General features: G+C 42.0%; 1 protein-coding gene across 1 annotated transcript in view; it reads left to right on the top strand.

Moving 5' to 3' along the window:
* The window catches only part of DNAJC1 (DnaJ heat shock protein family (Hsp40) member C1), a gene marked incomplete at both ends in the record, with an annotated part of 122584 nt that overhangs the window by 40073 nt on the left and 65044 nt on the right, over positions 1 to 17467 (top strand). The window contains 2 exons of the mRNA XM_080717083.1: positions 16491 to 16592; positions 17068 to 17114. Coding sequence (XP_080573209.1) covers positions 16491 to 16592; positions 17068 to 17114 — 149 coding nt within the window. The remainder of the gene's footprint in view (positions 1 to 16490; positions 16593 to 17067; positions 17115 to 17467) is intronic.

Genomic DNA, 17467 nt, shown 5'->3' with positions numbered 1-17467 from the left:
GTCTCAGCCTCCCAAATGCTGAGATGACAAGCGGGCGCCACCACACCCGGCTGCTTGTCAGTTCTTAAAGTGTGTCTAGATAGCTCTATTCTCCGTTAGTTGTATATGTGTTCAAATATCATTTTCAGTCTTTTCAAGTTTGATTTTACATTACTGGGAAGTGTTCGGTAATATCTACGACATACTCATACAGCAGGTAGAAAAACAACTTGATTAGTTATTGTGTTTTTCAGTATGTTTTATTTTTATCCTTTTTATTCTAGCATTAAAGAATTCCCATTTGATTTTACTTTTTAAAATATCACATATGTAAATGAAAATAGTTTGTTAACTTTATCTCTACCTAAATAGTTACTGATATGCTTTCCCAAAGCTTGCTTTCTTTTGGTGGTGGTGGTGGGGCTAATTTTATGGAGTTATAAATAGCAGTGATTTCTTGAGGTTGTCTCTTAGCCAAATCTATCCCCATTTCCTAAAATATTAATTATTAAGTGCAAATTAAAAGTATGATTATATTTCTAATAGCACCATAACTTTTTAAATTAAGAACAAGATATATCAATGAATAAAATGTATGAATTTAGTCTTCTGTATCCATTTAATTTTTATGAAGGTCAGTAACACTGAAAACTGTTAAGGTATTATAAATGTACATATAATTTTTATAGCTTAAGGCATTATTTTTTACTTTTAAATATAAATTTTATGTTAGTACTCTTTTAAGTGAAGTAGCCCTAATTTATTAAACAAATTGATTTGAAGCCAAATGTAGGTGAGGTGGTCTTTAAAAGTTATAGTTGTATATGTCTAAATCCAAATTAATTAATTAATTAATTTATTTATTTATTTATTTATTTATTGCAGTACCCGGGATGGAACTCAGGGGTATTCTACCTCTGAGCTACACCCCCAGCCCTATTTTTTATTCTTTATTTTGGAACAGGGTCTCACTGAGTTGCAGAGGGCCTCACTAAGCAGCTGAGGTTGGCCGCGAATCGCGATTCCCCGGTCTCAGCCTCCCGGATGCTGGGATTACAAGTGTGCACCACCACACCTGACCTCATTGATATTTTTAAAAGCTAATATCTAAAAGAAAAACTTCAATATGAATGAATACTTTGTTAATGAAAGTTAACTAAACACTAAAATCATGTCGTATGAGACAAGTACATATAAAGTACATAGATTATATATTATATGAATATAACTGTTATGTCTATATCATTTTGAAACACTGAAAAATAGAGTTGTATTATCAGTAAGAAATAATAGTTTTAAACATCAAAAACTATATAGAAATTTTTTATTCTATAAATGTTAGCTAGATAAATTGTATTATTATTTTATGTTTTCATTAACCTTAAAGATATCTGTGTTGACTTAGTCTACTTGCCATTATATTAGTTGAACTATATCCTAAAAACACAAATAAATTCATGAAACTCAGGATGTTTTGTGAACTGAAAATGTCGTTAGATACAATGATATATGTGTGTTAAACTACTGTATTTTTAAAATGCAAACATATAAGCCAGGTGGGTGGCACACACTTGTAATCCCAGTACTTGGGAGGCTGAGACAGGAAGATTGCAGGTTCACAGCCACCCTCAGGTACTTTGTGAGGCCCTCTGCAACTCAGTGAGACCCTATTTCAAAAAATAAAAAGACTAAAACATAGGGATGGTGTGTAGCTCGGAGGTTCAATGCCCCCTGGGTTTCAACTCCAGTATCGCCACACACACACACACACACACACACACACACACACATATGTAAAGAATACAAAAATAGGAGGTGTAGCTCAGAGGTAAAATGCCCCTGGATTAAATCCTCAGTACTGCAAAAATAATCATAATCATAATAATTAAAATAAAAATTGAGCCAGATGTGGTGGCACATGCTTGTAAACCCAGCATTTGGGAAGCTGAGACAGGAGGATTGCAGTTCGCGGACAGCCTCAGCTACTTAGTGAGGCCCTGTTTCAAAATAAAGAATAAAAAAAATAGAGCAAGGGGTGTAGCTCGGAGGTCGAATGCCCCTGGGTTTCACCCCAGATGCCAAAAGGGAAGAATTGATTTTGCTTCTAAATTTTTAGAACAGTTAGCTTCCTGCAAGTCATAGAGACTCACAGAACGGTACATATTACAATTAGCAAAGTAAGCTTAAATTATTCAGGTAAAGAACCGTAAATGTAATTATGATTCCTTTCTTTTTTTTTTTTTTTCTTTTGGTACTGGGGGTGGAACCCAGAGGCTTTCTACCTCCGGGCTATCCTCCCAGACCTTTTTAATATTTTATTTGGAAACAGGGTCTCACTAAGTTGCTGAGAGCCTTGCTACGTAGCTTTGAACCTGTGCGATTCTCCTGTCCCAGCCTCCCAAGCACGGGTATTACAAGTGTGCACAACCATGTCAGGCTTAATTACAATTTCTTTATTGATACCTTTATTAGCTAATCAGTTGGTTTCCAAATAATTGTGGTTTTAATCAATAATACCCAATGGTCTATTTTGTTTTCATTATAAGCACAAATTTAAGAATAGGTTTATTCTGGATTGGGGTGGAAGTGTTTTAACTTTTGAAAAATCATTTGATTTCTGAGATGTCCCAATGTCATGATTTATGGAAATAGGATATAATAAAACACTTGCCCTAGCCAGTCCTTATTTTCTGGCCAACTTGTAGTCAAGGTGTCTGCCAAATATAAACATTCAGACTTGTGCGTATTTACTGCCTGCATGCATGTCAGAAATCATTGTGCCGCACAGTTCTAGGAAGAGAGCAAATGGCCAGACGCTGAGTCCAACAAGCATTTGGGTGTGTTATCACGATAATCTTCAAGTCAAATCGACAGAATCAAATCATACAGTTTCTAATTTCAGACAGATTGTGTTTGGTGACCTGTATACTATACATATACATACCACGGTACTTAAAAGTTTTTATATTTGGGTACATAGTTTAATTAAATCATTTTTACTGCAAAATCAAACAAAAACAGGAGATTCCAGAAAAGGAAGTGCAGCGACCCCAACCAGTGTAAGAACGAAGGCTCAGCTTCTTCCTCCTTCAGGCTGCGTGTGTATCTGAGCCAGGAAGAGATGGTTGAAAGCATTTCCAGATGTATTGGGGCATAGTTTCTTTTTTTTCTTTGCATTTAATTGATTTATTAAAGGATTTAAACCCATTTTCAGATTTAAAGTACTATGTTCTATTCTATTTTGAAAACTTTATGTCTCGGTTAAGGGATTGTTTTCTAATGCCAAACTAGGTAAACTAGTCCTCTACCCTTTGGAGTACCTTGGAAATTGGGAGAGTTAAAGAGAAATGCAATTTATGGAACACACACATAGCATACTTTTAATTTAGTTGCCTATTTGCACGCTACTTCTCATGATGAACTGTTTTAGAACAAGGTTAATTTTATCCAAATTTGCTTTCAGTTTTTGCTTAGATAAGTGTTCTGTACTACAGATGTTCTAAGCCCAACTTAACGTGCTTAATTTTATCTTGTGCTAGTCTACAGAGGTCCAAGGACACACTGATCCACAGGCATTACGTTTTAACTTTTCCTTGGTGCACTGAGTCCCTCTTAGCGGGGGGCACAGGATGGTGCAGGCCGCGGAGCACCTCCCAGCCCTGCCAGCTGGCCGCGCCCCTCCCTCCTCACTTGGCCTGGTGATTGGCCGATGTTTGTGACGGTCCCTCCCACTTGTTAGCTTGTATGACCTGCTTTCTATGCGAAGTAATTTTTACTTCCGACCACTGAGTGTAGTTGGCTGCTCATTCTTCAGGTAGGACGATTCGTAAAATCATACACAGTTAACGTTTTTGCTCATTGTCGTGTTGTATGTGATCATATAGTAACCTGACTATAAGTACTTTCATGCCATCTTCAGATTTTTCCTTACTCCAGCTATATTTTAGTGCTGTCGTACTAGATTTATTACTGTACACTCCTCATTGACGCATGCTCCACAGGATTGGGGGACACGGGCACTTTGTGAAGGTAGAGAGTACTCCCTTCCCTACTGTTCACTGCAGTAACTTGTTAGCACCTTAGCTCCTCCCAGCACCCAGCATTGCCGCAGGCTTCACCTTGCTTTTCCGTGTGTGTTAAACTCTTCACACACACACGTTTTCCTTTCGCGTTCCACGACCATTCTGCTCCAGCTATTGCTGTAACCGCCGCAATCCAGGCCGTATATACTCATCCTTTAAAACACAGAGTAAAATTTAAAAAAAAAACTGATGGCGGGCCTGGTGGCGCACGCTTGTAATCCCCGCCCTTCGGAGGCAGAGACAGGAGGATCGCGCAGGTTCGAAGTCAGCCTTGCTGGCTTAAGAGACCCTGTTTCCAAAATTATATATATATATATATATATATATATATATATATATATATATATATAGTTTATATTTTTATATACAATATATATTTATTTATATTTATTATATACAATATTTATATTTATTATATATATATATATATATATATATATATATATATATATATGTCTGGGAGTGTAGCTCAGAGGTAGAAGGGTTTCCAGAAACCCCAGGACTACCCCCCAAAATTTTTTAATTTAATTTAAAAAAATATTTCTCTACTAATGGATGATTTTTATTTTTATTTTTATTTTTATTTTTTGCGGTACTAGGCATGAAACCCAGGGACATTCTACCTTCAAGCTACATCCCCAGCCCTATTTTGTGTTTTTTATTTGGAAACAGGGTCTCACTAAGCTGCAGAGGGCCTCACTAAGTAGCTGAGGTTGGTTGTGAACCTGTGCGCTCCTCCTGTGTCAGCCTCCCAAATGCTGGGATTACAAGCATGCGCTACCACGCCCGGCTGCTGGCTGAAAATTTAAAAACAGATTTTGCTTCACCACTTAACCTTCTTTGCTTTCTTCTTTCTCTTTTTAAAAAGTTTTAGGTTATTACAAGAATGTCTCTTATGGCTTCTCTCTGGTTTCCAGAACACTTACCAAACACATGCATTACAATTACCAGGCATACTACATTTGTATTTAACTGCATATTGTATAATTTAGTGCCAATTGCTGTTTATTCTTTTTTGGCTTTTAATTATGAAAATTTAAAGGATATGCAACAGTAGAAAGGGTCGTTTAATGGACCCTACATGCTCACCACTCGGGTTTACCAGTATCGACACTCGCCACGCTGTCCTTTTCTTCCAAGTATTAAAAATGAATATCAGGCATTATGACATTTCACTCTTGTGCTTCACCGTGCATCTACTTAAAGACATTTTCTTAGCCAGGCGTGGTGGCGCACGCTGGTAATCCCAGTACTTGAGAGGCCAAGACAGGAGGATCACAGGTTCGCAGCCAGCCTCAGCTACTTAGTAAGGCCCTCTGCAACTCAGCGAGACTCAGTTTCAAAATAAAGAATAAAAAACAGAACTGGGAGTTTTTGCTCGGACGTAGAATGCCCCTGGGTTTTATCCGCAGTACAGAAAATAAATAAATGAATAAACAAACAAATAAATAAAAGTTAAAAAAGAAAGACATTTTCTTAAGTAATAATGATACTATTAGCTCATTCAGTGTAATTAATGATTCCTTTATGGAATCTAGTTTGCAGTTCTTACTCAAATGTTCCCAGTGGTCTCAAAATATTTTATTTTACCTTGGTTTTGTTTGAGCCAGGGACCAAACAAGCCTCGTGCTACGTTTGTCCTGACTGTTAACTCTTTAACATAGAGCCGGGTGTCCCTCCCCCCGTTCTCTCTCCTGTGCTATGGACTTATTAAGGAGACTTCCCTTTCAAGATAAACCATTTGCAAAATATGTTCTAAACAGCTCATCTAGTAGCCAGACCACAGAAATGATGGTTTTGTTTTGTGAATAGTTGATCGCATGTTCCTGCCAACTCAGCCCCCAGTGATTAGATACCAGAAGCAGCTGCCTCTTGAGGCTGCAGTCTTTTGTCTACCTTTTGAGGAAGCTTACCTTTTAAATCTTTTAGGGAGGACAACCGACCTCCAACTCGAATAAATGTTCTTCACATTTATTGAGGTTCAGGTTTAAAATAAGATGGCAGAATACATTCCTCTTCGACTGCACTGGAAACTATCTGATTTGTAAAGAAATCATTTTTACTGACCTAAACTCTCAAATAATAATAAATGTTCCATGTTTTATATCAATAACTGGGATTTAACTATATATAGTTTAAAGCTAAGAAAGTCAGTTAAAGCCATAATAGCACATAAGCTTCAGTGAGTTTCTCCAAAGGCAGTTGGTTTCAACAATAATCCTGATGTGGAAGAACCCAAAGCTTCACCTTCCTCCTCCTCCTCCTCCTCCTCCTCCTCCTCTCCCTCTTCCTTTGCCTCCTTTTCTTCCTCTCCCTCCTCTTCTCCCTCCTCCTTCTCTACCTCCTCCTCTCCTTCCTCTGCCTCCTTCTCCTCTTCTCACTCATCTTCCTCTGCCTCCTCCCTCTCCTCTCCCTCCTCCTCTCCCGCCTCCCTCTCTTCCTCTCCCTCCTTCTCTCCCTCCTCCTCCTCTGCTTCTTCCCTTCTCCTCCCTCCCTCCTCTTCATTCTCCTTCTCTTCCTCCTCTTCCTCTACCTCTCCCTCCTCCTCCCTAACTTCTTCTCTTCCTCTCCCTCCTCCTCTCCCTCCTCCTCTGCCTCCTTCTCCTCCTCTCCCTTTTCTTCTGCCTCCTCCTCTTCCTATCCCTCCTCCTCCTCTTTCTCCTCTTTGTCCTCCTCCTCTGCCTCCCTCCTCCTCTCCCTCCTCCCTGCCTTCTCTTCCTCTCCCTCTCCTCTCCCTCCTCCTCCTCTGCCTCTTCCCTCCTCCTCCTCTGCCTCTTCCTCCTCTACCACCTCCCTCTCTTCCTCTCCCTCCTTCTTCTCTCTCTCCTCCTCCTCTGTCTCTTCCCTCCTCCTCTTCCCCCTCCTCCTCCTCCTTCCTCCCTCTCCCCTCTTCCTCTGCCTCCTCCCTAACTTCTCCTCTCCCTCCTCTCCCTCCTCCTCCTCTGCCTCATCTTCTCCCTTTTCTTCTGCCTCCTCCCTCTCTTCCTCTCCTTCCTCCTCCTCTTCCTCCTTCTCTTCCTTCTCCTCCTCTGCCTCTCCCTCCTCCTCTCCCTCCTCCCTGCCTTCTTCTCTTCCTCTCCCTCTCCTCTCCCTCCTCTTCCTCTGCCTCCTTCTCTCCCTCTTCCTCTGCCTCCTCCCTTTCCTCCTCGCCCTCCTCTCTGCTCTTTCTCCTCCTCTCCCTCCTCCTCTCCCTACTTCTCCTCTCCTTTCTCCTCTCCCTACTTCTCTCCCTCCTTTCTCTCCTCTTCTCCCTCCTTCTCTCCCTCCTCCTCTGCCTTCTCCTCCTCTCCCTCCTCCTCTCCCCTTCTCTGCCTCCTCTCCCTCTCCCTTCCCCTCTCCCTCCTCCTCCTCTCCTTCCTCTTTCTCTACTTCCCTCTCCTCCTCCCCTCCTCTCCCCCTCCTCCTCTGCCTCCTCCCTCTCCTCTCCCTCCTCCTTCTCTGCCTCCTCCCTCTTCCTCTGCCTCCTCTGCCTCCTCCTTCTTCTCTCCCTCTGCCTCCTCCTCTTCCTCCTCTCCCTCCTCCTCCTCTCCTTCCTCTTTCTCTACTTCCCTCTCCTCCTCTCCCTCCTCTCCCCCTCCTCCTCTGCCTCCTCCCTCTTCCTCTGCCTCCTCTGCCTCCTCCTCTGCCTCCTCTCCCTCCTCCTCTGCCTTCTCCCTCTTTCTCTTCCCCCTCTCTCTCCTCCTCCTTTCCCTTCTCTTTCAGTGGTGGTACTAGAAATTGAACCCAGGAGTGTTCTGCCTCTGAGTCATACCCCCAACCCTATTTTATTTTTTATTTTAAAACAGGGCCCCACTTAATTGCTGAGGGCCTCACTAAGTTTGTTTCATGATTGGTTTCTGTAGTCATAAAGCTACAAAAGAAGCAGGGAAGCTGTGTGTGCTGGTGTGCACCTGTGCTCCCAGTACTTGGGAGGGTGAGACAGGAGGGTACCAGGTTCAAGGCCAGCCTCAGCAATGTAGTGAAGCCCTTAGCAATTCAGCAGGAGCCTGTTTCAAAATAAAAAAATAAAATAGGGCTGGTAGTGCCTCAGATGTAGAATACCTCTGGGTTTAATACCCAGTACACATTTGTGTGTGTGTGTGTGTGTGTGTGTGTGTGTGTGTGTGTGTGTGTATGGTACTGGAGGTGGAACCCAGAGACTTTCTATCCCAGACCTATTTTATACTTTATTTGGAAACAGGGTCTCACTAATTTGCTTAGAGCCTCACTAAGTAGCTGAGGCTGGCTTCGAACCTGTGTAATCCTCCTGTTTCAGCCTCCCAAGCGCTGAGATTACAAACGTGTGCCACCATGCCTGGCCCTGCCCTCCAATAAACTTTAAAAAAACCCATTATAGTCCTGAGGGTAATGTTTTGATAAATACAAGTTTCCTGCCCAGTACGACTGGTCTACTGACCAGAGACAACTTTCTTTTCATTAAAATTATTAATTCATAGCCGGGCGTGGTGGGCACGCTTGTAATCCCAGCATTTGGGAGGCTGAGACCAGAGGATCGCGGTTCGCGGACAGCCTCAGCTACTTAGTGAGGCCCTTTGCAACTCAGTGAGACCCTGTTTCAAAATAAAGAATAAAACATTGGCAGGGAGTGTAGCTCGGAGGTCAGGTGCCTCTGGGTTCCATCCCCAGACCCGCAAAAAAATAAAAATAAAAAATAGGGCAGGGGGTGTAGCTCGGAGGTAGAACGCCCCTTGATTTCATCCCCAGACCCACAAAAAAAAAGTATTCACTCATGAACTGTACAGGTTAGTGGGTTTCTCTGTGGTGTTCGATGCATGCACACGTGCCTTGTTATACTCTGCCCCTTCATTCCTCTTTCCTCTACCCGACACCTCCTTCCCCTTCCCCTTCTCACAGAAAACTTTATTTAAATGTCTGCTTTGCTTTAGTACTGGGAATTGAACCCAGGAGCATTCTGCCTTTGCGTTACATCCTTGGCCCTTTTTAATTTTTTATTTTGAGACAGAATCTTGCTAATTTAGCCAGATTGGCCTTGGACTTGTGATCCTTCTGCCTCGGTGTCCGGAGTCACTGCGAGCCCAGCTTAGTTTTGCTAGTGGCAATTGCTTTTGTGTCTAGACATACACTTTTCTTTTGCTTTGGGGCGTGGGTGCGGGGCAGGAGATGCGTTGATTTACATGTGAAGGCCAGAGGAAAGTCATTAGTAAGAATTTAGATTACTCTATAAATCAGATGTAAAAATGGCCAAAAACCTTGTTTAAAATTACATGAAATTACCAACTTTGAAGTAATTGGTCTTAGTTTGTATAAGTTCTCTGAACTAGAAGTTCCTCAATTATGTGCTTAAATGTATGTAATTGAGAACACTGAAAGATTATGCTTTCCTTCCACACCAGATCTGATAGCTAAGCAGGTGATGTCCTTTTGCATGCCACATCCCTGATGGTCTCCGCTCCCTCGCGGCAATAGAAAGCTTTATTAAGAGGAATTTACTTTGGTCAGGTCCTAGATTAAGTCTTTTGATATATACATATTTTTGGTTGACTGCCACATTGTTTTCTGTCACCCCGTGGGCTTAAAAAGATGAATGTCACCTTTGTGGAGATGCTGTGTTAGTAGAATGCATTTTAGATGATTGGCAATCCATTGATAGAAATCAGGGATTAACAAGCTTCACTGCATGGAGCTGGGTGTGCCGGCACATGCCTGTGATCCTGGTACACGAGAGGCAGACGGGATTGTGTCTGCGGTTCAAGTACAGCCTCAGCTATTTACCAAGGCCCTCAACAACCTAGTGACACCCTATCTTACGAAATAAAAAAGACCTGAGTGTATCTCAGAAGGACCCTAGATTCACAAAACCTAATGCCTGGGCCAAACTCAGGTGCTCCTGGTTTTATAATAAGGTTGTCTGGACGCCACCACACCCGTTTGTATTAATATTGTCTGCTGCCGCTTTCTCGCTGCTTGGCAGAGTTGGGTAATTGCAGCCGGACTCTTTGGCTACAAAACCTAAAATGTTTACTATGCTGTCCTTCGTAGAAAGTTTGTCAGTACTTGATGTAAAGAAAAATCAGAAATCTCCCCATGTTAGAATGTACAGTCTTCCTGTCAGCCTCTCAGTTGCTGGGATTGCAGGTATGCACCACTGTATGTGGCTTCAAAATTTCTTTTTTTTTTTTCTTTAACTTTTTTTTTGTGTGTGTGTTACTGGGGGTGGAACCCAGGGGCTTTTCTACCTCCAGGCTATACTCCCAGACCTATTTTATACTTTATTGGGAAACAGGGTCTCACTAAGTTGCTGAGAGCCTCACTAAGTAGCTAAGGCTGGCTTTGAACCTGTGCGATCCTCCTGTCTCAGCCTCCCAAGCGCTGGGATTACAAGCGTGCGCCACCACGCCCGGCCAGTACTGGGGATTTACCTCTGAAGTACAACCCCAGCCCTGTTTTTTATTTTTTATTTTAAAACAAGGTCTCAGAACTTGCAGAGGACCTCACTAAGCAGCAAGCCTGTGATCCTCCTGTCTCAGCCTCCCGAGCGCTGGGATGACAAGCGTGCCCACCGCGCCCGGCTTCTGTTCTCTTTTGAGCTCCATGATGTGTGAGAAAGATACCATTCTCTTGATGGTGTCTTATGGGCTTCTTAGTTCTGTACAGTGTTTTTTAGTCTTTTTTCTCTGTGCCCTCCAGACCAGATAATCTCACTGAACAAAGATTCCACCAAGGATAATTTCTCTTTCCTTTTTCTCTGAGTGGGAACCACACTTTATGGTTCTTTGCATGTTACATGATTTGAGGGGGAACGCTAGACTGTGTGTGTGTGTGTGTGTGTGTGTGTGTGTGTGTGTGTGTGTGTGACTTACAGTGAAACCCAAGGACCTTCAGCCTCCAGTATACACCCCCAGACCTGTTTTATTTTTTATTTAGAAACAGGTTTTTGCTGAGTTGTTGAAAGCCTCACTAAGTTGCTGAGGCTGGCTTTGAACCTATGATCTGGTTTCAACATTCCAAGTATTGGGATTTGAAGTGTGTGCTACCATACCTAACACTAGACATTTTAAGTATTTTTCTCCTCAGTTTGTTTATTGCTGCTTGTTATGGTTAATATGCCAGTATTGGGAAGAGGCATCAAAATGTATAAAGGTGCTCGTATTGGAAAATTGCTTTGATAATTTCCAAAGTGTAAAACATAGTCAGAGCCTGGGTGCTGCGCAGGCGCTCAGGCAGGGAGGGGCTGCGGCGATTACAATGCAGAGCGCCTCTCTGTCTTTGCCCTTCATTCTAATCATTAACCTATAGTAAAGGCCTTAGAGTCAACTGAAGCCTTTAGCCCTAAAACTACAACAGAGGCAACTGGTGCCTCTGTTTACCTCCTCTGCTCTGGGATCCGGCCTGGGCATAGGGAAGGTAAGCTTTGTGTGCGGCTTCAAAGCACCCTAGTTGATGAGCAACCAATACTGCCCAATGCAATAGAGCCGAGGGCCAGGTAGATTCTTGACCCTTGCACTTAGTACGTGCCTGTTAGTTTTAATTTTTCTATTCAACCAACCTTAGTTGAATAAGAAAAAGAACCCCCACCATTTCAAACCGTAACAGTTAATGCTATGTGTCTAGTGAGTCTTAGGACCTAATTCTGTAAGTATGTGTATGGCTAGATACATAGACTGGTCCCATGAAGAGTTCATAAATTAGTGTTTGAGGTTGATATAATTGAGTGTTGAGTGTTGTAATCCCAGCAGTGGATAAGTCCATTGTAATGGAGTGACCTGGGTGTAATGGCTGATAGTGTGGCTGGAAGTGGCCCCTGGGGTGGGCTTTGGGGACTAGATACGGTTCCTGCTCCCCTGCTCTCTTTCTTACCTCTTGCCTCCCTGGTGTGAGCACAGCCATGGCCTCCCTCTCTCTCTCTCTGCTTCCCATGCCCTGAGATCCTCAGTCCTGTCCTCACTTGGACTGAGCCCAAAACCATAAGAAATAAATGTTCTTTCCTCTAAATTACACGGTCAGTCTTTTAGGCTCTAGCTACAAGATTGCTGAGCAGAACAGTATGTACTCCTCATGTTGTGCGGCCACTGGGATCTCTGCTTGCGTGTTTCAGCAAAGATGCCTTGAGTGCTTGGAATGGGGTGGCGTGTGTTTCCCAGCCTTTGTCAGTGGCTCTGTGTGCATGTTGGAGCACGCCTTCAGTTTGCAGCTGGATAGTGTACAGCCGTTTTAAGCCTTACTGCTACCTGTTGGGAGCGTAAGGGTCCGCCGCAGGGGAGAGCGAGTGAGGCCTGCGCGAGGTGTCCTGGTGTCCAGGGCCTGACAGCGCTTCCCGGAGCTCCTCTTCCCGCCTCTTGCTCCTCAGTCTTTCTCCCCAAGTTTTTGATGTATTCATTGTTTGCTTCATTTGTTACTCGTTTCCCAATTTAGAACCAACTAATAAATATGCCTTTAATTAATTAAGTAATTAATTAACTTTGTGGCACTGAGGATGGAACCCAGGGGCATTCTACCTCTGAGCTATACTTCCCCCAGCCCTATTTTTTATTCTTTACTTTGAAACAAGAGCTCACTAAGTTGTAGAGGCCTCACTAAGCAGCTGAGGCTGGCTGCGAACCACAGCCCTCCTGTCTCAGCCTCCCAGGTAATCGTGCACCACCACGCCCAGTTTAGGTGCTAATTCTTTTTCTTACCCTCTCTCCTTCCTTTTTCTCCTTCCATTTGGTACTGGGAATTGTACCCAGTGGCATACTCTTGAGCTAAACCCAAGCCCTTTTTTTTTTTTTTTTTTTGAAGCAAAGTTTTACTAAGTTGCTGAAGCTGGCCCTGAACCTGCAGGCCTTCTGTCACTGCCTCCCAAATACTTTTTATTTTTTATTTTAAACAGGATCTCACTAAGTTGCTGAGGGTCTTGATAAATTTCTGAATCTGGCCTTGAACCTAGGATCATCTTGCCTCAGACTCCCAAGTACTGCTATGTATAGGAGCATTCTATCATACCTGGCTTCAGTGCTAATTTTTAAGTGCTTGGCGGATTGCTAAAAACTTAGGTTTTCAGAGTTGAGACACTGTTGATCGTGACCGTTTCGCAGTCGCTCGCTGTTTCTGGGGAGGCTCCGGCCTAGAGTTTTCTATCCTGCCATTTTCACCTAGGTTTCATCACATTGTTTCAATTTTGATGAGCACATATTGCATTCATTTTTCTTTAAAGAGTGACAATTTGTCTCTTCTTTACAGAGGTTATCCAAGTGTTAAGAGATTTCATATTTAGCTTGCCAAAGAACTTTATTACCCTTAGAACAAAAACAATCCTGGCAAATCAGTTCAGTAGATCTCCTGATAGCAACAGTGTTAATAATGGCCAACTCACCATAACTGTCAAAAAACTTATCTACAAACCAGAGATAAAAGTTTTATTCCACTGAAAGTGGGAGTTGAATGTTCCAAGATTTGAGTCTTTAGTAGAAATGTGGTTTAAAATGTGTTAGAAAAGCCAACACATATCAGAGTCTTTATCTTTAAACCTTCAGCTGGAGCTGGATGTGGTGGCCCTCATCTGTAATCCCCGTCCTTGGGAGGCTGAGACAGGAGGCTGGCAGGTTAACAGCCAGCTTCAGCTACTTAGTGAGGCCCTCCATAGCTTAGTGAGACCCTGTTTCCAAATAAAAAGAATAAAAATAGGGCTGGGGATGTAGCTCAGAGGTAGAATAAATGCCCCTGGGTTCAATCCCCAGTACCGCAAAATTAAATAAAAAATAAAAATAGGGCTGGTAGTATTGCTCAGAGACAGAATGCCCCTGAAATCAATCCCCAGTACAGAGAGAGGGAGAGGGCGAGAAAGAGGGGAAGGGAGAAGGGAGAGCTTCAACTGGAAACTATGTTCAGTGTGTATCCGTGTAGTCCTGGCTACTCAGGAGGCTGAAGTAAGAAGGCGGCCTGAGCCCAGGAGTGTGAGGACAACCTAGGCAGCCTAGTGAGACCGTTATAATAAGCAAAAACAAACCGAACTTCAGAGGACACGCCCGTATGGTTCATCAGATCAGCAAGATTGTTAGCAGTTCTCACTGCCGTCCCAAAGCAGGCCCTTGGTGAAATTATTCAGCCAGATCTGCCGCTCAACAGCCAGCATAGATCTCATTCTGAAGCAGCGTTTTCTGTACTTGAATTCTGTTCTCGTCTATGCATGCGCACGCAGCGTGAACTTGAAGAGTTGCTCAAACCCTCTCTCCCTAACAGTAGATGGGTCTGATAGTAAATGTATTTACAGTGCATCATAGTTTTGTTCTGTGGATAAATTAAGATCATTAAGTACTTAAAATTAAATAAACACATATGCTCATTTGAGATACAACTTTGAGCATGTCTTTTTAATTAACAAAGCCCCAAGCTTTTAGCTCTCCTTGCTTAGAATCTATTCTTTTTGACTGAAATAAGGCTACTGGGTGGATCCTGGAGAGGAAAGCAGCCAGGCTGTGGGGGTCTGAGAGGCCAGTTCCGTAGGAGAAAGTTGTCTGCTGAGTCAGCATGGTGGAGATAAGGCCCACACATGGGAGAACTCAATTTGTGGCTGTTTGAAGCAGGAGAGCTGTCTGTCCACTTTATATTTGGGTTGCGTATTGTAGCAGAGAAATAGGGGATTGAGGTCAGGATGGCAAGACTGGCAGCCAGAAAGCGCCGTGGTGACTACTGTTCATGTTCATTTTTAAGTAAGCCATTGATCTTGCATGATGAACATATATTAATTTTGTAATGCAAAAAGATATTTAAGCTCTTTGTATGAAGTCTACTTTTGGAATAATTTTGTCTATAATACAATTCCATCTTAATATATATATATATTTATATATATATATATCTTTTTTTTTTTTTTTTTTTTTAGTGGTACTGGGGTGGAACCCAAGGGCTCTTCTACCTTTGGACTACACTCCCAGACCTCTTTTTTATATTTTATTTGGAAACAGGGTCTCACTAAGTTGCTGAGAGCCTCACTAAGCAGCCGAGGCTGGCTTTGAACCTGTGCAATCCTGTCTCAGCCTCACAAGCTCTGGGATTACAAGCGTGCGCCACCATGCCCAGTCATTTTAATAAAATTTGAAACTAAAATCCCAACTAGAAAATGGTTATTCACTTGACACTTGGCCTTTCTGCTCAACAAAAAGATTCATCACACATTTCTATGAAATAATTATCCCTTTTTACCACATATTATCTAAAATGTAATATAAGGAACACATCGTTTTTATTAAGTAAATTAGAATAAATATACAATTATGTTACCTGCAAATCTTACTCTGCTAATTTTATAACTCCTCAGGCTCCCATAAGTCACAAAAATATTAATGCCTAGGGTGGCATCTGGGCTGAAGCAACAACCCCCCAAAAATTGGTAATGAAGAAAATGGTTTATTTATAAACATACTGAATATAGTCTCCTTTTATCTTTCTCCAGCTATTTCTTTAGCATCTGTGTAGTCCCAGGTTCGATCTTTGTGTTAGTTTGGTTTCTTGTCATTTGAACTGTTTAGTAGTTTTGAGGATGAACTGGGCAAATAGCTATGAAACAGATAAAATCTAATAAGCAACTTTACTATCATTTTGCCTCATGCGTTTGTTACTGAAACATCACAGCAACTTAGTGGAGACTGAATGTTCAGCTCCGCTGTGACTCTGCATTCATTTCCAGTTGTTGTGCATTTTATACTAGACAGGTAGGACATTCTCTGGTTTTACCTGTGCACATTAGATGATGTAAATTGTCATTTTAACATGCACTTAACCTGAAGTACTGGACTGCGGTGACCTTTTAAACATATTTAAACCATCTTAGTAATATATGAATAGTGGGCACATTTATTTCTGTAAACTGGACAACATTGTAAGTGCCCCATAAGGTACTAAGTTTATTTTCTTAAGTATTTCTAACTATAATTATTTTTGATAAGTGCAAATTTTACTGCTGTCATGCTTTTTTTTTTTTTTTTTTTTTTTTTTTTTACTAGGCATGCTTTTTCACATGCGATATTGAGATTCCGTAAGTTGTTGCTGGGTGTTAAATTCAATATAAATAACAATAAAGAAACCACCTATGGTAAGCCTGGGATTCAGAAATTGGCTTTAGTAGTCTCAGATAAATAAAGAACTTCTTTGAAGGCACACAGATGTATTAATTTGTAATTTGTTTCTTTTTGATCTCTTAATTACCGAACAAGATTTATTGGTTAATTTTAGGAAGGCAAGTGTTTGAAAAGTTTTGCCAAACACTGTCTTCTTTACATGGCTGTACGGTAAAGAAAAGTTAAGAGGACCGCCAAGTACACTGAATAACTGTTCAGTGCCGGGTCGGGCGAGCGGCACAGCCTGCTGCTGAGACTCCGCGCTCAGATTGCATGGCCTGGGGGGGCCGGCTTCTCAGGTCTTAACAAGGTTCTGGGAATTTCTTCTTCTGACAAAGTTTGCTTTGTATTTCCCCTCCCCCACCGCCTCCAGGATGCTTCGTCCGCAGACATCAGAAAAGCATATCGCAAGCTCTCACTGACTTTACATCCAGACAAGAACAAGGATGAGGACGCGGAGACTCAGTTTAGACAAGTAAGTGAAAGACGCCGTGCTGGATATTCTGTGGGAATGGTACTCGTCAATCTGTGTGGCCGAAAGATGACTTCACATGTAGACTGTCCGCGTAAAAATAAATAGTCTAAAAACGGAACAGATTTGTATTCCACTCCCAAGGAAATACGTCTTTACCAACATAACTGTAATGTTAAGATCTCTAAGTTCTTAGGGGGTCAGAATTGTCATAAATTACGGCATTTGCTTTTACAAAGCAAATGTTAAGACAAACGGTTACTTTTGCATCTTTCACGCAATTAATTTTGATAGTAGGCATTTTTAACCTCTTAAGGTGCTACCCTAAACATAAGAAGGTACTTGTAATTAAGATTTAATCTCTTTATTGTGCATATGGACACAGAGGCTTTTCTGCATGTCCTTTTTAAAGCCGTCGCCCTCCTTTGTGATTGCTTACAGTTGAGGATTTTGTTTTAAAGTGATGCTTTCATTGTAGTTGGTGGCTATTTATGAAGTGCTGAAGGACGATGAACGAAGGCAGAGGTGAGTGTCCGTCTGTGTGTCTGAATCAAGACTTTAATTATAGTTTCATAGCACAGCTTTTAAAAGGAAAGAATTGTCTCCTTAAGCATTTCAGTTATTATAAGTTAGTATTTTATTTTCATTCTTTTCAAAAAATGCAGGGTTACAATGTATGTTTGGTTTTGTTTGTTTGTTTGTTTGTTTGTTTTTGGTGGTACTGCGGTTCCTGGAAACCCTTCTACCTCTGGGCCACACTCCCAGACCCACTTTTTATACTTTTTGATTTGGAAACAGGGTCTCTTAAGCCAGCGCGATCCTCCTGTCTCCGCCTCCCAAGTGCGGGGAATGAGATGATATTTTTAACATGAGTATTA

This window comes from Muscardinus avellanarius (genome assembly GCF_963383645.1).
Source record: "Muscardinus avellanarius genome assembly, chromosome: 20".
NCBI classification, from domain to species: Eukaryota; Metazoa; Chordata; class Mammalia; order Rodentia; family Gliridae; genus Muscardinus; species Muscardinus avellanarius.
This window is presented reverse-complemented; position numbering and strand designations above follow the sequence as displayed.